The 22,327-nt window shown below is 43.6% G+C and overlaps 3 protein-coding genes across 3 annotated transcripts; 1 reads left to right on the forward strand and 2 right to left on the reverse strand.

The window, feature by feature from the left end:
* Window positions 1–872: 872 nt before the first annotated feature.
* Window positions 873–11,944, forward strand: LOC108094624 (mucin-19). Its single transcript, XM_043207371.1, is given in 16 exon segments — window positions 873–2,453; window positions 2,455–3,688; window positions 3,758–4,657; window positions 4,725–4,877; window positions 4,935–4,976; window positions 5,032–5,058; window positions 5,534–5,855; window positions 5,858–5,955; window positions 6,019–7,305; window positions 7,308–7,633; window positions 7,696–7,890; window positions 7,954–8,438; window positions 8,503–8,912; window positions 9,050–9,482; window positions 9,550–9,637; window positions 9,845–11,944. Coding segments are annotated over 16 exon segments (7,422 nt in total). The 5' UTR covers window positions 873–2,283; the 3' UTR covers window positions 11,097–11,944.
* An 874-nt stretch (window positions 11,945–12,818) lies between these two features.
* On the reverse strand, window positions 12,819–18,266 carry LOC108094680 (BTB/POZ domain-containing protein 7). Its single transcript, XM_017195400.2, has 6 exons — window positions 18,045–18,266; window positions 16,923–17,089; window positions 16,398–16,515; window positions 15,787–16,341; window positions 13,169–15,724; window positions 12,819–13,097 (listed from the first exon to the last, which is right to left on the reverse strand). Exons 4-6 carry the CDS (start codon window positions 16,171–16,173, stop codon window positions 12,954–12,956), a joined length of 3,087 nt encoding a protein of 1,028 aa, XP_017050889.1. The 5' UTR covers window positions 16,174–16,341; window positions 16,398–16,515; window positions 16,923–17,089; window positions 18,045–18,266; the 3' UTR covers window positions 12,819–12,953.
* A 770-nt stretch (window positions 18,267–19,036) lies between these two features.
* On the reverse strand, window positions 19,037–20,500 carry LOC108094695 (glyceraldehyde-3-phosphate dehydrogenase 2). The gene is made up of 2 exons (XM_017195426.2): window positions 20,381–20,500; window positions 19,037–20,312 (listed from the first exon to the last, which is right to left on the reverse strand). Exon 2 carries the CDS (start codon window positions 20,292–20,294, stop codon window positions 19,296–19,298), a length of 999 nt encoding a protein of 332 aa, XP_017050915.1. The 5' UTR covers window positions 20,295–20,312; window positions 20,381–20,500; the 3' UTR covers window positions 19,037–19,295.
* Between the last annotated feature and the right edge of the window lie 1,827 nt (window positions 20,501–22,327).

The raw sequence follows: 22,327 nt of genomic DNA on the forward strand, positions 1-22,327 counted from the left end.
TAAATATTTTAAAAATACTTATAGATTTTCCTTCTTCCACAAAACATGTTAATAGAAAGTAAAGTTTTGTTGTCAGCAAGGATTTAAACTATAAAAAGTGAGCATATTCAACGTTATTTCTCTTAATCGGGAAAAAAAATGCTAGGCAATATGCAATATTGTTGTGCATGTCATGATTCTAAATTCGAAGTTGATCTGTGGTTTTACAATAAAACAAGCAATTAACTACCTTCATAGGTATTTGACATAAAAATAATCCAAGTGCTTGCCAATCGATGACAATCGATATCTTAAGAAACATTCTTATTTGAAAGTATTGTATTTGGTTTTTTGTTTTGACAGTTAGAAACTAACATCAAAAATGGATTAAAAGTGTTAAAATTGATTTAAAGAATCACTAAAAGTTTTAATAATAGTACTGTTAAAAAAATATTAACAGTATTGATGTAGGGCGCAATAGGTTGTTGTCTGTGTTTCACGTGCTTGAAAATTCCATATGTTCCGTTACATTTTTTTATAGATCCCATTAGGACAGGCTGGCTGAGCAAGAAAACTTTTTTCTTGTTAAAAACGCAAGCTTCTTTAAATATTTAAATAGTTTGTGTTAGATAACAAACTCAACCTTATTGGCATTTTTTCTTCAACGATTTTTTAGCTTAATATGGGTAACCAAAAAAAGTCATTGATTTCTGAATGCTTAAAATAAAAATACAATAGTCTTTTTTATGGTTTTGAATTAGTTTTTATTATTTGTAAATTTCGACATCTCCGCTATGCAATCGTTGGTATAAACATAAAAGCGCTAAACGCGTCTGCAGTGGAAGCAACCCCGAATTTCGATAGCTCCTTAAATGTTACCACCTCTAAGACCGTTTGCAGAAGTTATCGAAAAATTTGCCCGTCTCTGAGAGACTATGTGTTGGTTCTTTGTGGTTAACAATTTTTCGGAAAATAATATTGGATTTTATGTAAAATATACATAATAGGCGTGATGACAGTTAGTTTGAAACGAATGCATACTCGGTCTTGATGCGGTATCAATTGTGTGGCAAACTGCAACGCGTATTATTTGTGGAAAATGTGTAGAAAAGAAACGAACAATTGCATATACAGCACAGCACACAGTCTTCTGTATGTACGTGCTGTGTACTGCTGCTAACGACGCTGCGCTGTCGTTACTGAGTACACAACATGTAGGGACGACACTATGTCGATGGCCAGGCAATCGCAATTAGAAAAGTGTAAGCGAGATGACTATTGCTGCGCCGCTGCTCTGCTGCTGCTACTGCTGCTGCCTGCTAGAGACATTGTACATACATTCATACACCTATGTATGTACAATGCTAACTAGCGCGCGAGCGCTCTCGCCGTTGCGGCAACGACATTGTCAACTATAGACGACAGAAACGGAAAAGCATAGAGAAAAAAAAAAACGAACCGAACAGAAGTACCTCCCATCTACGTATATAAATACATGTACGAAATTGTATGCACGTATGTACATTTATGTACATATATATATGTATTGGACGAAGAAGAAGAAGAAGGAGGAGAAGAAGAAGCAAAAGAAGAAGAAGAAGAAGCAGAGTATATGACGAGTGATGAAGTGCTAGACAAAATAAATATGGACTATTTTCGGTGAATTCTCTCAAATCGGCTTCTTTATCGTGTTTTTTTTTTGTTGTGTTTCTCCTTTTTTATTTTGATATATTTTCCTTCTGTTTTGTGTAATTCTGCTGACCTGAAAAGTGTGTGTGTTTGTTATAAAAAAGTGTGCAGAATTAAATATTATGTGTGTGTGTACAGAAAAAGCGCAACTGATTGGAAATATCAGAGTGGGGAAGTTTTAAAAACAACTTGTAATTAAGTTTCAAAATCGTTCGCTTCTGCGGTCTAAATGAAACTGAGGTAACTAACTACCGGTTTAAAAGATGAAAACGTAGCAAAGTGTTTGTGGGGTATCGAAATAACAATAACTTCAAAACAGTCGGCGCAGCATCGATTTTTTCAAAATACACGCGATTGAATTGGTTGGCCTAAAGGGCCGAAAAGTATTTACCACTTAATGTGTGAAAAAGCTTTCGCATTAACCCTGGTATATAGAGTCCCCCTTAAGAAAAAAAAAAAAAATGAAAATGAAATACCAAGTGTCCTTTCAAAAAGGTTTGGTCCAAAAGATGAGCCACTTTAACTGCACACGAATTAAATAATAATAATGGTCATCACTGATTTATATTTACAAGGAACTGAACAGTTATTCATCGGGGCATTTACGCAAAAGAAATGGACACATCAAATGCCAGCGCTAAATCAAAGACGTCTGCGTCCGGCAGCAGTAGTATTAATGGCCTAGGAACACAAATTAAGCAAATATCGCAGACGTCGTCGTCATCATCGCAGGACATCGCATCCGCCGGCAATGTGGCTCCGCAGGATGACCAAAAACCGCGGAGGAGATGACAGCAGCAACCCAACGTCAGCAACAGTCCTCTCGTCGGTAGTTGGTCCAAATATGACCAAGAGCACCACAAATCCCGGACTGGCGGTACTGCATCTTCCTCCGCCGACGGCCACCGCCTTAGTTCAAGTCCAAACAAGTGCCAATATCTCGGAATTGGGCTCCATGCCGCGAGCACGGCCATCGTTTGTATCGAATACCTCAACGACGGAAGGCAAACCCATGGCGATACCCTCGGAATCGGCCTCCGCATCGGAGCCCAGCTGTCCCGTTGCCGTCTCGATGGCTCCCAGTGCCTGTGACTTCGATTCCGACACGGAACTCTCAATCGTAGCAGCTGCCGCGGCTGTTTCCGCCTCGGCCGGCATCGATTCGAGGTCACCCACATCCCCGCCACCAGCGGGCTCCACAATAGCGCCCAGCCTGAGCTCCGGCCCCTGTTCGGTGGCAAGCATGGCCGGCAATCCAGCGGGATTCGGTGCGGGATCTGGAGCACCACTAGCTAGCAACACGAATGGGCACAGTACGTCCAGCAGCACTCACCTAAGTCTAAATGCCAAGCAGCAGCGCCAGCAGAAACGACGGAGGGAACGTGCCCAGCGTTTGCAAGCGGAACGCGACAGTCGATGCAATTCGAGCTCGCTGAGTGGCACCTTCATTGCCGGATCCTCTGTGGGGGTCAGTGGCGGTGCTGGTGCCATGAGTGCGTCTGCCAATGTAAATGTAGGAGGTGGTGGTGGTGTTGGGGGTCAGGGCAACCTTGTTACACCCAGTGGTGTTGGCGTTGGAGGATCCTCATCATCTACGGTGGCCATGGGCAATGGCTCGGCGGCTGGACCGGGCAACAATGGCATGATATATCACATCAACAGCGCTGGCAGCATGGGCGAGGATAGCAACAACTCAAACGGCAACTTCACCAGCAGCAGCAATGGCAGCAACAATCTGCTGCCGCCCACAGATAGTATTGCATCGTTACTCCTAAATCCACCACATTCCCCTGAGTGCAACTCGGGACTAATGGCCACGCCTAGTGATAGCGAGGGCGAGTCGCTGGACGAGGATCTCTTGTCGACATCGTCCTCGTCTACGCTGCTTCTGCCACGGGACAAGCCGCCGCCTCGACCGCCACCTCCGGTTCGAAGAAAGCTACCAAGATCTCCAGTTCTCGAAGAGGAAATCATCGATGGATTCGCCATACTGGAGTTCAAGACGTACGAAGATCTTGAGGTAGGTGGTTTCACTCTCATTTCATTTGTGTGTAAACTAACTACAGCACTTGTATCTATTATCAAACAGTTTGCCATCAAATTGGGACAAAAACGCAAGGAAAAACGACTCTCGGCACTGGATGAGCTAACTTGTACCTACAGTATAGAGGAAATGAAGATTCCAAAAGTCATCGATACTGGTCAATCGCAGCCTTTGCGCGTCTCAAGCCTTTCCACTCTGACGGTTAACAATAACAATTTGAAGGAGAACCCACAGCCTCTTCATCGTGGCAACAGTGTCATCGGCAACAATAATAACAACAATAATCCCAGCAATGGTCCCAATGCGAACAGCAATAGCAACAGCATGGGCAATGTCGTTTATCTGCTGCCGTCTGTGAACATCGGCTCTGTTTTGGAGACAGAAGCCGAGCCGAGGGACCACTGGCGATCCGAGTATGGCCAGCAGCAGGACCAATTGCAATCCGACAATAGCGCAAACAGTAAAAACAATATCATTAGTGATGATAATCAAATTAACAATAGTAATCACCAAATAAATCACACCAACCAATCGAGCAACAAGCCATCGGAGGGTGTCAGCTGCAATCCGGCTAAATTGCAAGTAAACAGCGCGACCAGTACACGATTTTTGGAGAACGACAACGATTCACTTATGCTGGATATTAGCCTGCCATCGCTGGGCGTTGGTGGCACCGTATCGCATAATCACGACCATATCGACGTGGGCATGATTCATGCCAGTTGTACTGGCAGCGACAGCAAAAAATCTCACAACTCCCCCGCCACAAGTAACAGCAGCAGCAACAGCAACAGCACCATTGACCAATTACATGCGACAAAATCGCTACCCTCGTCGCACCAGCTCAATAATCTAATATCAAGTGATCTTGCGGCAAGTGCAAGCGCAAACAATAATCACCTGGGTGTATGCAAACTGGGATCGCAATCAGCACAGGTCGTAAAAGTGAGTCGCGTCGAGTGTTGTTATCAATTGTTTTGTGCCCTAACCATCTCGTTTTTTTGTTCCCCAGAAATCGAACGGGTTGGAGAACATCGAAACCGTGACGACATCTGCAGCCTGTCGTTCTCTGGAAGTCCAGGAACTAGCCAATATTTCGACGCAATCCTTTGGGCCCACTATCAGTATAAAAAAGGAGAACGAGCAAAGTGATCTTTTAACTGACGTAAGCCTAACTATTGGCAATTATTTTGCATATTATTAACATTGAATCGTTTGGCAGGCTTTAATCAATTGTAGCAGCAACAGCAAAGGAAATAATATCGTATGTATATTTTAAATGTTTAAATTTACAACTTGCTAATTCTCGTTTTTTATAGTGTGATAATGTCAGCAATGATAAAAAGGTTTGTTTACACATCAACGTTTTGTTACTACGCCTATGCACATCGAAATTTCCGAAGCCATAGAGGTTTGAAAAAATATGTAGGGTGAAATAAGCATTTTAAAAAAGTTTTTTGATCTATCAAAACAAGAAACTAAGTGTACAAAAAATATGAATATAAATACATGTGGTAATAATGAAAACTTCCGTGAAACACTTTCCCAATTTCCGGGATATCCTTGAATCTGCTTTGCCTAATTATCTCCTATCTCTTTCTTTCTCACTGCATAAAAAATAGGAACAAAATACGGACAGAATAAAACGATATACATAAATTGAAGAAGCCTAAATTTCAACATATGTCAAATAAAAAATAATTTTAGATTTGTAAATTTGTAGTCTTTAGTGAGGATAATACTGTTCTAAAATTGAAGGGCCTTTCAATTATTTTCTTCCCTTGTTTAAAATGTAAATATTAATGCATTGTATGCTTTCAGAATTCTGAACAAATATTTGATATTGATAACCCCTCAACGCCCATGAACGTTTCCAATACATCTGTGGTTCAGGATCGATCGACTCCTCGCAAGCTGACCGACATTCCGCACTTCAAGAAAAAGAGTGTGGCGTGCGGAGGAGATGTGAGCACATTTTCGGGAGTACCTTTTGTACCGGCATTGAGCACAGTGCCTTCGGGAAATCCGGAAGGCGATGCTGCCAGTAAAGCTTTAAACACAAAAAATACATCTGAGAGTGCACATGGTAAAGCGATTCATGCTGCTGGTGCCCCTGTTGCCGCAATTGCGGCGACGAATCCAGGGAAACTGGGAACAGAGAGCTCGGCATGTTGCAGAAATCCTCATCCGATAAGGCGCTTTATCCCGGCTTGTGTGTAGCGTCCTCGGTTTCGTCAGTGCAAGTGAGTAACTTTAATAAAACATAAAAGAACACAAATCTAATTTCGTTATTTACATCCAAATAGTTTCCCAACGTTGGAATATCGGCTGGAAATGAGAAAATTGTGTCAACAGTTGCATCCGATGTTGATCAGAAGCATATTTTTAATACCAAGACAACTGTTTCAAACGGATTGTCGACAGGAGTTGGGGTGCAACGGTCAATTGTTCCATTATTATCGGCTGCGCCAACGCCGGCCGCAGTTACTCTAAGCAGTCCGTTTGGCGCACACATAACGACGCCAAATGCCGGACTATCGATGTTGAGTTCGGCCTCCAGTGTCATTCTAGCAAGCAGTATCAAATCAAACGACAACTTTACGCGAAGTAATAGCAACAACAACAACAACAACAGCAGCAACAGCAACAGTGGAAGTTCAAATGGTCAGGGAACGTTATCATCATCGTCATCGTCAGTTGGATTGCCACCGAGCGCACCAGAAGTTGCGAAAAGTAGTTCAGTTTCAAACTCCTCACCGCCCAATCCCATAGTCAATGGCTTCCTTAGTGTTTATCCGCCGCCTGCCACGATTGCGACCTCATCGTCCGCAACAACGAGTACATTGCCACGAGTTTCACCCAATGCAAGCCAAAGCAATAAATTGCCTGCACCGGCTTCGTCCACGTCCATTTCGATAAACACAAACTACGTGGGAATTTCTGGCGGCACAACGACGACTTCTTGCATGGGCAAAGTGGTCTTTGGCGCTGGCGGGAACACCATTGTCGGTACAGGATCGCCACTGCTGTTTCCCGGTGCACCGCCTGCACCGATCTCCCATGTGGCCAGTGGCGTGCCAATGATCATCCAGGCACCGCCGTACCGCGCACCCTATACGAATTATCCCCTCTACACTCCGTACAGTGGCCTTTCGCATGGTTCGTACCTGCCGCCAGTTTTGCCCGTTGCCACGTCCAACATACCGCCTGCGCAACTCCGGAGCTCGGACAGTCGAAACAGCCGAGAGTCGCCGGCAACGATAAAGTCCGCGTCCTCGAACATTCCGTTGAGTGTTTCGATGGCACCGACTCTGCGATCCATTACGCCGCTCAACAATAGCAGTGCAATTTCCAGCGGCGCATCGCAGCCGGTCGTGACGGTCGTTCCATCGGCAAATACGACGGCCCCCCTTTCGATGAGCAGCTCGCAGCATATCTCATCTCATTCCCATCACGTGCCTGTCTACGCTTCAGGTGCATTTTCGACGGCCTCGGCGGCCGGGACAAGTACCCCGAACTCCGGACTATCGACGCTCGCAGTAACCTCGCTCTCAACATCGGCAGCGCCGCAACCGCCGCAGCACTTCCCCCGCAGTCGTCGAGCCAGATGCTGTCGCAGAGTGGCGGCAACTTCTCGTCGGTGTCGCATTTGTTAACCACGCACTCGATGCCATCACAGAATCCGCCTTTGGTGCGCTGCGGAAGTGCGCTGTACTCATCATCATCTGCCGCTGCCGCTGCCGCCGCCGCCGCCTCCTCCTCCTCCAACTTCAGTCCCTCGGTGCTCGCCGTTCAAAGTTTAACGACAGCGGTCACGTCGAGCTCGTCGTCGTCGCCATCTACATTATCTTCATCTGTGATCCAGAAGGTTATTTCCCCCAAGGGAGAGCCCTGCAGCAAAGATCGGGATCCCAGCTACAGGTTGGTGGTCACATCAAAACACTTTATTGCCGCAAAACACTGAATACTCTTCTCTTTTATAGTACAAATATGAGGTCCCACGGTGCGTCAACAATATTGCCTGTCGTTTCCCAAGGCATCGGCTTGGGTTCGTCGTTTTGTGGCATCGCTCCAAGTCAATATGGAGGTACAGGTACCCCAGTATTATCCTCAAGTTCTTCAATGACGGGACTCGGGAATATCCCCTCCTACTCTTCAAAGCCAGCACTGTGGTTGAAGTAAGCATTAAATATTTACCACTATTGCGGGTTACTCATTAAGCTATCCCCCTTTATTTGCAGCTCTCCTGCAAACGCAGTGGTAACGTCATGCGCTTCCTCAACGCCCATCGTTTCGAGTGGAAGTGCCCGACCGACGCCTCCGCTCTCGAACTGCACAACCATGGGAATTGGCATGGTGAACGCAACTTCTACAGCGAGATCCACCTGCAATGCCATATCGCCTCTTTCCAATCCCGCAACCGCTGGTATTCACGTGTCTGCCACAAATCCCTCGTTTCAGTCGTCGTCGTCTTACTTCCCAGCACCTTTAGCGCCGCCGCCATCCTCCCCCTCGCCAGCAACATCTTCTTCCGCGGCAATCATCAGCTCCTCCGCTCCGCAATTTCCGCCAGTGTCGCACTCGATGAGCAGTATTGTAACGACGGCGTCGGCCACGACCACGACGGCTTCTTCCATAACACAGCCCACGGTTGCGGCCATATCGAATCCGGTTACGAACACGCCGCATCCCTTCTCTGCGGAATCGCTTTTCCAGCCAAGTAAAAGTAAGCATCATCACCTATTAAAAGATGAACGGTCATAATATAATAAAATCTTAACTTCTTGTAGATGATCAAGCTGATTTGCTGCGACGCGAGCTGGACAGCAGGTTTCTGGACAGATCTGGCTTAGCTGTAACCCCGACACCGCCATCCTCAACATATTTACGAACTGATCTCCAGCACCAACAGCACGCACATCTCCATCAGCATCCGCAGTTGCTTCCGCCGGCGTCGGCGTCAGCTCCTTCGACTCCCTTAACAGCTGTGCCACCACCAACTTCTGGACAAATATTTCCCCCGCCACTGTTCAAAGATATCTCCAAAATCTCGTCCGTCGATCCGCAGTTCTATCGCACTGGCATGGGATTGCCAACGGGAGGCTACACTGGATACACCTCGGCTGGCCTTCTGCATAGTGGCTTGGGCGGACCAACGCCGTTCATGCCTCCCAACCACTTAACTTCCTTTGCTCCGAAGGTAAGAGACGTAGTTCCGATGGTTTTTAGAGCTGTGACCCAAAACTGCACCACCAGAAACCACAACTTTTATTTTTATTGACAAGCCAATGGATGATTGAAAGTTATATTAAATTCATGTGAATTATTTTGTTACAGAAAACTGGTCGTTGGAATGCCATGCATGTTCGTATCGCGTGGGAAATCTATTACCACCAAAACAAGCAGAGTTCCGAAAAGACTGGATTCCCACCGGCGTCATCGAATGCGCCATCGATCAACGCACCAATTCCTCCAGGAAACCTGATCAGTGGAGGCGGAGGCATGGCGAGTGGATCCAACACACCAGTTAATAATGTGGCCGCGATTCCAGCAGTTGGCGGTGGTGTCTTAGTGTCAAATGGGCCGGCATCAGTACTTGGCATTAAGACAACGCCAACAATGGGTATGAATACGACGCCGCAGCATATTCTTCATCGGGCGAGTGAATTGCCGCCATCGGCAGCATTTGCAAGTGCTTTACCAGGTCGATTAGCCTTCGAAACTTCTCCCCTGGCCGCGAGCTTCATTGGAGCACCTCCTAGTCATATTGGTCAGTGGACAAGTGGTTAATATCCCTCTGTATAAATTCATTAAATAATTTTAACTTGTGTCAACAGGAACCGCTGTTTCCCCATTTGGACGCTATGTGACGCCGTTTGGGTTCACGGGGCTAACACATTTTGGTGGTCATTTGGACTCGTGGAGGTAAATAAAAAAAGTTATTTATATCCTAAGCTTGAAAAGTGAGTGACAATTGATTGATAAAATAAACTGTTAAGCTTTTATTTCCACGCAATAAAAGTAAGGGTTTTTTTTATCAACTTGTATAAAACACAATTACACTATATGTAATTTGTTGTATTGAACTAACCATTTAAATTACCACTAACACATTTTAAATTGTTTTTATAGAACGAATGCCATGCAGCGGAGTGTGGCCGCATATCACCCGTCCTCCGCTGCAGCGTCTCCCAATTGGCCTGTTAAGACGGATCCCGGGCTAGATAATGCGCGGCGCGAGGCCGAAGAGCGCGAGCGTGAGTTGCGAGATCGCGAGCAGCGAGAGCGCGACCGCCAGCGGAGAGAGCGCGAAGAGCGTGAGCGCAAAGAGAAGGAGGAGAAACTGAAGAGAGAGCAACAAGAGCGGGAGCGAGAGCGCGAGCGTGATCGCAAAGAGCGAGAGCGCGAGCGAAGAGAAATTGAGCGGCGGGAAATGGAGCGCGAGCGGATGCTGCAGCAGCAGCGTATAAATGAGAGCAACAAGCAGGCAGCGGCGGCAGTTCAAGCCGCGGCTGCGGTGGCAGCGCCGGTACGTGATCGCTCGCCGCACCGCAACGTGGGCGAGATGAATACGGAGATCCGGATCAAGGAGGAACATCCGCGCACAAAGGATGAACAGGATGTGATGCTGCTGCGTGCATCAGCAGCGGCGGTCGGTGTGGGCGATCCGCGCTACCATTCGTCCTCGTTGGCGGCCGCCCAAGCGAGTGCAGCAGCAGCGGCGGCCCACCATCATCATGCCAATTTTATGGCAGCTAGTCGACACGGATTGCCGCCACCACCGTCGCACCTGACGCGCACCATGATGCCACCGACGTTGAGTGTCGGCGGGCCCATCACGCATTTCGGGGCCCCAGCTCCGCCGGGCTGGGGAATCGATCCGTACCGCGATCCCTATCCCATGCTGCGCTACAATCCCATCATGGAGGCGGCGCTGCGACACGAGGCCGAGGAACGGCAGAAGGCGATCAACATCTACGCCGCTCAGTCCGCAGCGCATTTGCGTAGCAAGGAGCCAAGTCCTATTCCGCCATCGGTTGGCACTTTGGGCCCGCCACCGCCGCACCATCGCTTGCAGATCGTACCCGGCGGCGTTGTATCCTCGTCGGGTGTTCAGCCACCGCCGACGAGTCAACAGCAGCCGCCACAGATGTCATCGGCGGGCAGTGCCATGGGCAAGAACCCCGGCGGACCGCCGGCGCCAGTTAGCATTCCAGTTCAGCATATGATCAGTGTCGATTCGATGGGCCAACCAAGCGTGGCCCCTAAAAAGGAATCCGACCACACGATGGGCATTGTGGCGAATGCTGGCGTTGGTCTGAGTTCAGTACCTGGTGGTGTGATTGGAATTTCTCCGGTGTCGTCTGTGGCGCCAAGTCGATGATAAGAAAACCGATCTGTGCTGCCGACTATCCAAATCCAAATCCAAATCCAAAAACCTATTGTGTAAAAGCGAATAAGACAAAGAAATTTTCAAAATTTCGATCACCTCCACCAAAATGGCATCAAAAGCGCAAAGTCCCATCCTAATTACCTCCTCCCAGCATCATTTTGAGCCTGAGAGAACACCAATAAATGAAGCGCAACGCTTTTGTAAACTAGAATTCTTTAAAACACACCCACACACACCTACACACCTATGTACACACCTTAATTTGTAATATGAGGAGTTGGAACAGAACAGAAACAGATGAAAACGAAGGAGCAGATGTTTGTGGCAAACAAAAATCAAATTAAAAGAGGTTAAGACTTCCTTATACTTCAGACCTAGCATTCAACCTAAGCACTGAGTCCCCAAAATTGGCAAAATACTTTCCTCGATCTTAATATGGTCGCGCGTTGAAACGTCACATAAGTAATATGAAACTTTACTTATTTTAAATAAATACAAATTCATGCATACAAATAAATTTAGGTTCGCAAATTTAGTTTAAGTATATTTGTATTATTTGTATAATATAAGCTTAAGAACAGCGACGAGACATGTTGAGCAAGGACATAATTATAATTTGATTGTACATATACATATATACAAAGAACTCTCATAGTTATATGACATCAACATGCAGCCTATGGAATCCAAACTATCATGCACATGATACATAACTCTATGTATATCAGTGACAGCTTCATTCCCTTTGTGCATTACGTGTTTAAGGACTAATTATCATATACGCAATTTATGTAAAAATTGATAAAACTAAAAAATAGAATCATTACAAAGAAAACCAATTCATCTTTTTCACTGGTTTATACCTTTTCCTTTTTTGTTTTTGTTTTTTTTTTTGTGGTAGAACAAATTAAGCCGATAAATCAATCAAGTTTGAAGATCAAGCAAACTGATTAACAATTTTAGACATGATAATTTAATAAAGTTTTCAGCATAATAAAATACAAAATAAAATTCGAGAAGAACATGACAAAATTCGAAACATTCTTTTTTAATTTCCAAAACAAGAATGAAATGAAAAATGTGGCTATGAACTATTGCCATCTTGCTCTTTTTCAGAGTCAAAAAATTATTCCCTTCAGTACTAGACTAAATTACAAAATCAGACAATTTAAACAATTGTGATAACTTCCCAAAATAGTTGAAATGATTACAAACTTATTCCTATTTTAATAATCATTTTCAGTGGATGTCGTATTTCCAAAAAATTTCAAATAATGTTGGGTTTCTTTTTGAAATAGATTCAGAGTCCAATTGGAATACTTACTAAGTCTTGATGTCACTTACCATTTCTACCTTTTTTTATATATGTATTTAAAGTTCAAAAAATGTTAACCATCCACAGTAAGATTTTTATTAAACGTCAAAGCCATATTTGCCATCCTCAAAAAGAAATTTAGTTATCGCTAAAGCCAATTGGGATTTTTGGCATTATATTTCCAATCAGAGCTTAAAAAACTGCTTTAATTATTCCGTAACCCAATCTTGGCAATTTATTGCAATTTTAGCTGCGCTTACCTCTAGTTGTTTTTCCCCCCCTAAAATTACTCAAATTCCAGATAAAAGATGAAATTCCAATTCATGAGAACGTTTTGAAGGAAAATTTTATATTTTCTTCTTATTTCCAACTTATATATATATTGATAGATCATTGAAAAGGGGTATCATTTTGACATTTATTTAGTAGTTTGTTTTATTTATCTAGATTTTTAGTTTTTAATTGTATCGGATTTTGTTTATTTAGAAAGGCATGCTAAAATAATGCCCATGATCGGGGGCCACTCGAAATCTCTATAAAAACCTTGGTGGTCCAGAATTGTATGTCCCGGAATGTTGTGGATGTGATGTTGGCGATGGTTGTCCTTGCCGCAGGATTTCAAATGGCGAATTCGAACGCTGCATGAAGTGGTGATAGTTGTTTGTTGGCAGTTGGTGCTTTTCATACAAAATAAACAATTCAATTAAAGATATTATAGTAAGAAGGAAGTTAAAGTTTAGGAACTTACCTGTATATTTCGTAGAGTCATTGAACCGACAGCACTTCCAATAATGTGAGGGCTTGGGCCATCGCCTAAATCTAATTGCAAGCTCTCGGACATGTCATTATTGCTGCTCACCGCTCGTCCGCCGATATTGCCAGCGCAGCCGGGTCCGCCGTTATTTGTCAAGTGCAGCTGCCCCAGCGAGGCGGTGGCCATGGCCACATCGGGCATCATCTCGGACAGATGGCTGTTGGCCGCGTCGAGGCCACAGGCACCGCCCTCAGCGCCCATGTCCAGGCCGAGACCGTTGCCATGGGGGAACCGAAAGTCGCCCTCGGTGATGAGGGCGGGCAGGTCGTTGCGTTGATGCACCGACGACGACAGTCGCGAGTAGCTGCACTGGAGTGGCGGGCCACCACCGCCACCGCCAACGCCGCCGCCACCACCACCCGAACTGGATCCGAACGCACTGGCCACGCCGATCAGGCCGTTCGAGTGGTGGCGTGGGAAGGTGAGATTTCGACTGTAGCAGGGATGCGCCGCATCGGTGCCGCACGACGAGGCCACCGATGAGCCCATGGGCGACAGAAACGCCGATGCCACGGTGGTGTGTCGCGACACTGAGCATGTTGCCGCCGGCGATGGCGGCGGACTTTGATCCTCGTCCTCCAGCAGGGATTCGTCTTTCGGCACGCTCGATGCGCCCGTCTCCTCGACATGGCTCTCATTCCGGCCCGGATTGGTTTGCAGGGCGATCTCCAGCAGGTCGGAGACCTCATCCGGCAGATTGAACTCCCGCACGACCCGCAATCGGATCTGGCGATCGATCTCGTTCTTCGAGGAGAGCGGCAACAGCAGTGCCCGCTGGCACATTGGCGACTGGCGCAACTTGTGCTCCCGCTTGCGCATCGCCAGCAAGGTTTGGTTGTCCGGTGGTGGAATTACAGCGGCGCCTACTAATATATCAACATTTCCGTCAGTACTACGATTTTCTACGGTGCTAAGATCACTGTTCGCCTTTGAGTTCATGTGCGAGACCATGTAGAGTGTGTCGGGAATATCCGGTGGATGTCGACACCTTCGCATGCGCATTAGTTCAACCTGATGGTGCGACGAGGACATACGATCCTCGAGCAGCGCCTTAGCCTCTTCGAAATAGGGCATAAACAGGCGCGGTCTAACGTAGAGGCCCTGGTTTTTGCCGCCGCGAATCCAGGCATTCACGCGCAGATTCTCCCGATCATCGCCGATCATGTGCGACGGCGGTGTGCTGACGAGGCCGCGTCGAATCGCCTGGCAGAGGACCTCGCAGTGGGGCGGCAGTACGTGATCCATGCGCACCAGCGGCAGCAGTTCCGACAGTATTTCGCGCAACTCGATATCGCTCAGGTCGCGTTTCTTGACACCCTTGCGCGCCACCGAGTGGGCGGTGTGCGACAACAGGTTCGGCTCACGAACCTCCATGCGACGAATGAGCTCCATTTCGCCCCACTTGAGTACCGCCTGCAGCACCTCCAGTTCGGAGGCCTGCAAGAAGTTGCTGTGCAGAATATGGATGAGCTGTGACTTGTCCAGCTGATGCAACACCGGCGAGGAGCTAACGGCGGCGAACTCCTCGCGCAAATACTGACAGGCCTGGCGAAAGACCCAGGCGGATCCGTACGGCTGGCAGCCCCATTGCAGCACAGTGGGCAGCGTTTCGATCGACAGCCATTCGAGAATCAAGTCCTCACAGCCCTGAGCCAGAATGTCCAACTCCAGGAATCGCCCGATCTGGTACAACTCCATTGCCTCCTCGAGAGTCGATGGTCGCACCCGTCCCGTGTTGGTTAGAGCATGCACCTCGCCCAGCGATCCAGCCGATGTGCCCGAGCCAACGCCGCGTAAAATCAGCGACAAGTCCACCGAGTCAAGGTAGATGGCCTGCAGCAATACCCGCGCATATCTTTTTGGTATAACCGATTCGTCCAGTACGATGCGTGTGGGCACGTGAAGTGAACGCTCCACGTACTCGTCCACATTGCGTGTGCGTCGCGCAATCAAATTGCGAAAGAACGGCGAACGCGCGCTTAGTATCGCTTTATGGCAAGGGAGTTCTATTTTCGGCCGGAAGCCGTACTCCGAGGTTCCCGAGTCTTGTCTGAGATAATCGTTGGTGCCGTCGGCGGTGAAAACGAGTGCTGCGTCAGCATAATCACCGGTCTCCAGCAAGTAGCGCAGATCGTGCTCCAGCGGATTCGGTGTGCCGAAATCCTTGCCCAACTGCCGCAACAGATTTGTATCGATATTCGGATCATGGGGACATAGATCACCAGTGTATAGGTAGCGCAATAGTGACGAGAACAGTTGTACATCGATCGGCGAACTGGGCAATTCGAGACAAATACGCGCTCCGAAACCAGGACATCCGGCCAGCAGGTCCCGAAAATATACACAACGTGCCGATAATATTGCACGATGGACTGAGAATATCGTTCCGCGAAATACCAAATCACAATCGGTGCACAGATTCTTTTCGTAAATGGCAGCCAGATCTTGTTTGAACGTTGCTGCTGGCGGACGTGCGAGTTCAGCTTGCACCTGTAATGCAATACAATGGGTTAGGAAATGATCTAGCAGTGTGGTAAGTGATGTTAGCTAACCGACAAATCCCTCAGAGCCGACAGTGCCTCGAATTCCTCGCAGAGAGCCGCCAGTTCCACAGGTGCCCAATCGGATACAAAGTCTCGCAGCACACGAGCGTGATCACAGGCTTTCGAGGAGCGCCGTCGCCGTATAAACTTTCGCTTGAGTGTGGCAAAGCCGGTGGCACGCTTCCTCCTCTGGTCCCGATGGTAGTGTGCTCCACTGACGACGATCCCGGGAGTTCCGCTCGGGCCACAACTAGTTCCGTAGGCACCGGCTGTGGATATATCGGCCATGTTGTTCATCACCGACAGATTGCCATTGGAGTTGCCGGAATTATTATTAGCTGAGCTTCCGGTTGAGGCCGCCGCGGGATAGCTGCTGCTCGACGTGTTGGCTCCCATTTTGAGTCTTCTGGCAGCAGCAGCCAATTACTAAGCTGAATGTGAACTCTTTGCTAAATGTTTTTATGCAGGGCATGCACACAGGATCGTATCTTTGACTTTCATGCTTAAGTTTATATTGCCTGTCAATTGAACTGTTTGAAGCAGCGCGTTATTAACAACCAGGTTCTGAAATAAATGAAGAACATATAGCCTAAGGCAAGCTTATCATATAACTTAGGTACCTTTTTGTGCAATATTCCTTTTTGAATTCTACAAATTCAGCTCTTGGGATCTCGATCCCCTGGAGCCTCTAACCAATAAGCATTTTCTTGTGAACATGATAACACCGGACTGATTTATCTGAAAAAAAATAAACTATTTAATCCTTTAAAAGAAACAACAAAATATGAACACAATTTTAAGTTTTGGCGAAACGAAAATAATAACAATAATAATTTTAAAAAAATAAGGGCTTATGAAAGAGATTCTGCAAGCTTACAAGTTGTAACAAAAAATATGTTTCACTTCTGGTACTTGAATTTGTTTAACTAAAGACACCAAAAACTAGCATTAAGCATTTTATATCTAAAATTAAAAATCGAAATTCGGGAATTCGCAGGTTCGCCTAAGAAAAGTTGGGAAATACTGGTAACTTTGGTTTCAATACGTGACCACGCCTTGTTTTTGGGCAGAATATGTAACTTTTGTAAAGATTTACAAGAAGTGTTCAAGAAATAAGTTTGAGTTCATATTATTATTATACAAACCTGTACTAATGCATTTCAGTCTTCAAGATCCAATTGTGTACAATGTTTAATGAAAAGGCATACCGTTTGCCCAGTTTAAATCAGTTTACAACACATTTATGTTTGGATTGGATTTTCATTGCTGTCCTGGTGAAAATGTTATTCAAGGTAAAACAATGTTTGGTAACCTAGAAGAAAAACGATTTAAAAGATATTAACACATACATATGTACATATTTGTGGACATGTGTATTTACATACATACCGATAGGCCAAAATAAACAAGCAAGTGCCCCCGTTATATATTATGTAGATTTTATTAGTATTGTCTACATTGACCCACATATGTAAGTACATATATACATGTATATACAAATATATGTTAAACTGAAAATGGGACGTTCCAAATAGGCGAAATAACAAAACAATACATATGTACAATGTCTTGTAGAAAAGAAAACTATTAAATGGTTATTAAAAATTAATAGATGAACTACTTTTTTTTAACTTTGGCACTTTTTAAAAACTCTTTAGCAAAGTTATTCATGCTATTATTTCGTTTCTTCAAACTCACTACAAACGTACATACATACATACTCTCTTATGTACACACAAAGTTGCCAATACGATAGTCAAGTTGACATGGAACGTCCAATTTGAATATAAATTATAAATAGTACTGCTGTTTAGGTACAAATACCCATTCTCATGAGAGTTATGGTAATTTTATAACTGTTCTTTTAATATTTTGCAGTCATTTGTGGACAACATTGAAATTTTTATGTACATATACCAAAATAGATAGGCATATGTATAGAGAAACGCACTGTTGCACATGTGCAACTGAACACTTATTAAATTTTTTATACATGTGTATATTTCATTTTTAGGTCCACTTGAAGATGCTACAATATTCACGAAAGTATCCAAAATGTATTGGCACCGTTTATAATTATTAAATATTAATAAGATCTGCACATACAAATCAACATACACACATATATAGCAATATGTATACAGATTTGTGTCCACGCTGCACACATACGTAAGTTGAGATTTTTAGACTATGTTACGGGACACAAATTTTTTTTATCTTGGCGAAAATTTATCAAACTCATACACAAAATCACTTGGAAAACATACTCTTTGTTCGCCTCCACAATTTTACACAAGTAAACGCGCTTTTGCTCGACGACTCGAATTCACAAATAACAGGAACGAAGTGTCCATAGTTGTAGCGAAGTTTTTTTCTCCAATTGTTACAATAGCTTCTTTAATAATTCACATTTTATTTTAGGGTTTCGTCAATTGATTATTTTATTTACATGCCAGTATTAAAATGTTCTGAAAATTAGTGTGACCGAACAATTTTAATAATCGACAACACCGAATACCACAGATAAGATATCGGTATCGGAAAAAATTGGAAGATGCAGAATAAATGAACTTTAACGCAAAAAGCGGTTATAACTGCTTTTTTGTTAAATATACACATTCTTCTAAATAATTTTTTGACGGGAAGTTCTTAAACTAAACAACAGTTATATATAAATATGTTTTTATCATATATTTTAAAAATATGCGTTCGGCAAATAATGCCAACCCAGTTCGAAAATAAAAATAGATAGTCACCGGTAACTGTTAAACGGGAAATTGTTGTAATTTTCAAATGCAATAAATTTGGAAATAAAGAAATTTTAAAGCATTAACGTCCATTTATGATTTTTATTCATTTGGTATTATCGTTTAGTTTATCGATATATGTCTGAAATTTCTCCAATAAATAAGAAAGCCTATTTTTATTATGCAGATTCAAGACTGTCTCGATTCCATAGCATGAACAGAATACATATGTATATGTACATATATATTTTATTATATATACATATTTAATACATATATATAGTATATATAATTTATATATATATATATAGGCAGTCCCTGAAATAGTAATTGACTATGTACATATGTATGTATTTTGACTAATGTTTTTAGATAAAATAGTAACTTAAATTACAATTATTAAGCCCATAAAAAAATTAAGAAATATTTTACGTTTCCGCTATTATTATAACCCCCCACTGTTCATGAAATTAAAAAAAACAAAAACGAAAATTTAAATGCTTACAAATCGATATTGTTACAACTACACACAGAGTGAAACTTTATTTAACAACAGTAAACATATTTATGTGTATTATGAATGTACTATATGTATTTAAATTTTTTCAATGTTGCTGGCAAATGTAAGAGCAAAAACAGAAGCATATTTAATTGCGCATAGTGCTGCTCCACCGGGGAGCATTATTATATGTATATATATGTTTTTCTGATGTCTCCCAGTTTTCCGAGCATTTTCTACTTTGTTATGTGGGTGGGTGGGTATTGCATAATTTAATCCTTGCTTTGCATATACTTGATCAGGTCGATGACGCGGTTGGAGTAGCCGAATTCGTTGTCATACCAGGAGATCAACTTGACGAACTTATCGTTAAGCGAAATGCCAGCCTTGGCGTCGAAAACGGACGAATGGGAGTCGCTGAGGAAATCGGTGGAGACGACCTCCTCGTCGGTGTAACCGAGGATTCCCTTCAATGGGCCATTGGCGGCCTCCTGGACCTTGGCCTTGATCTCATCGTAGCTGGCTCCCTTGCCCAAACGGACGGTAAGATCCACCACGGAGACATTGGGAGTGGGGACGCGGAAAGCCATACCAGTGAGCTTTCCGTTCAGAGCAGGAATGACCTTGCCAACGGCCTTGGCAGCTCCCGTGGAAGCTGGAATGATATTCTGGGCAGCGCCACGTCCATCACGCCACAGTTTGCCAGAGGGTCCATCCACGGTCTTCTGGGTAGCAGTGGTAGCATGCACGGTGGTCATCAGACCCTCAACGATCTCGAAGTTGTCGTTGATAACCTTGGCCAGGGGAGCCAAGCAGTTGGTGGTGCACGAGGCGTTAGAGACCACCTTCATGTCGGGGCTGTAGGCTTCCAAATTGACACCGCACACGAACATGGGGGCATCGGCGGATGGAGCCGAGATGATCACCTTCTTGGCACCGCCCTTCAAGTGAGTGGAGGCCTTCTCAATGGTGGTGAACACACCGGTGGACTCCACCACGTATTCGGCGCCAGCGCTGGCCCAGTTAATGTTGGCCGGATCGCGCTCGCTGAAAACGGTGATCTTCTGTCCGTTAACCACCAGGAAACCGCCCTCAGCGGCAACGGTGCCCTTAAAACGTCCATGGGTGGAATCGAATTTGAACAGGTAGACCATGTAGTTCACATCGATGAAGGGATCGTTGACGGCGACAACGGAGGCTCCCTTATCGATGGCGGCACGCAGCACCAGACGGCCGATGCGACCAAAACCGTTAATTCCAATCTTAGACATGGTTAACTTTTTGTTTATCTGTAAGTGGTTAATATGGTTAATAGAAGCACTTGAAAACTATGTTTATTTGAGAGACGAAACACTACCTATCGGCTCGCTAGCAAGGAATCGACTGTGCTGACTGAGAAATTTTGAGCACTTTCTATGAAATAAACTCAGGCGAGAAAATTTTCAAAGTCAAATGAAGGACGCGCACGTCAAACTACCACAGTAAAATGAGCTTTCGCTCTCAATTATAGCAAAGCTATGTGCTACCCAATGAACTTTGTGAGTGCGATTTTATATTTAAAATATATAACAATCAAAATATTATTTTAAAACCAATTAAAATTGTTTCAAACAATATTAACAGTTTTAATGCATTTAAAAAAGATTAAAAAGAACATTCGTATACAACATAATAATGGTTTTTATACATACATCTTTGTTGATATTATTTCTTAGATTACCCCAAAAATGTTTATTGTGTTTCATGTAGTTCGCAATACTGCTCAATTTTGTTGCTGGCATTTTTCGAGCTTTGAGAGAATAGAACTTTTCCGTTACACACAAAGATTTAAATCAAAAATATACATATACATTCATACGTGTGGAAATTCATGCACTCCACGAGTGATTGCCGGTATTTACATATGTACATAGCTACATAAGTATGCATGTCCTCATGAACATCAATTGGCAATTATGTATTTTATGAATTTATATATGTAAATACAAAAGGCGGTATCTAAACGTGCATCCACATCCAAGCAAAAATATGCATACCCCAAATTAAATAAGTTTGTTTTATTATTGTATACAAATGTACAATTGCATTTAAGCTTAGAACCCAATTATATGAGACTTTTTAAGGCAAATTCGTAAGATAAAGGTGGGTTTATATCATTAGGAATATATTATATTAAAAAAGTCATATTTTTGCAATAACTTAATTTCGTCTGTTTGTTTTGAAGCATGCTACACATACAAACATATACATACATATGTACATATACAAACATATGTATACTTCAGTGGCAACGCTGAACATAATAAAAAATATCGTTGGGCTCCTTAATTTTTTTTAGAAATAATATTAATTCATTTTTGTTGATTCCTAATTTTTGTAATGCTGTCATCAATTTTGTTAATTTCTAGAACACCAAATCATAATCACATAACATAATTTTCTCCTTATAGCTTTTAATCGATATCGATTGCAAACTAGCAAGCCCTTTAAACCAATAATACTGCAAAGTAGTTAAATGAAATAGCTTTTGCTTATATTTTTTCAATGAAATTACAATTTAAACAAATTTTTTCTTTTTGGTACTTAGAACAAAATCGTAGGAGCATAAAATTGTATTTAAGGAATGGTCCATAAGCTTCTGCGTTCCAAATCCTCATTCCATTAGTAACCTGTCATCTTTCCAGCCGCAGAGGTTCATGCGATATTTTACCGATAATTTGCCCGTGCAACCCAAAATTATTGATATCGTAACGGAAATTTAAATACTCCTTATGAAACTTTAAACAATAAAAATATAGCAAGCAATATATCTATATCAACTATGATACAAAAATTTCCCTATTATTTTTAAGAGAGCAAAGGCTTCAAAATAATAGCTTTTACCTTGGGTGATTAAATAATTTAAAGGTTGCCTAGGACTTAAGGAATAACAGACTTGTTGACCGAACAATCGCAAAATCGGTTTTTACCAAAATGCAAGTATATATATAAAAATCAAAACTAATTAATGCAAGGTTCTTCAGTTTCTACAGCTTGTCAAAAATTTGAAGGAACTTCGTTTAATTTTTGTCCCAAACCATAGATATGAATCCCATATTTAACATTCCAGCGACAACAGCGGATCCAATTGGCCAACCTAGAAACCTCATTACCGATGGCAAAGCAACTTATGTGGGGCAAAACCTTGACGTCACAAATCGTAATGTACAAGAGTTCATTTCCGGTCAAAGGCTTGGGGGTTTAAATCCTGCTGCTATCCTATAGATAGTTTTCCACAAACTCTGATAACATTATAATATATAAA

Source organism: Drosophila ficusphila, unplaced genomic scaffold (genome assembly GCF_018152265.1).
Source record: "Drosophila ficusphila isolate 14025-0441.05 unplaced genomic scaffold, ASM1815226v1 contig_198, whole genome shotgun sequence".
In the NCBI taxonomy this organism is placed as follows: domain Eukaryota; kingdom Metazoa; phylum Arthropoda; class Insecta; order Diptera; family Drosophilidae; genus Drosophila; species Drosophila ficusphila.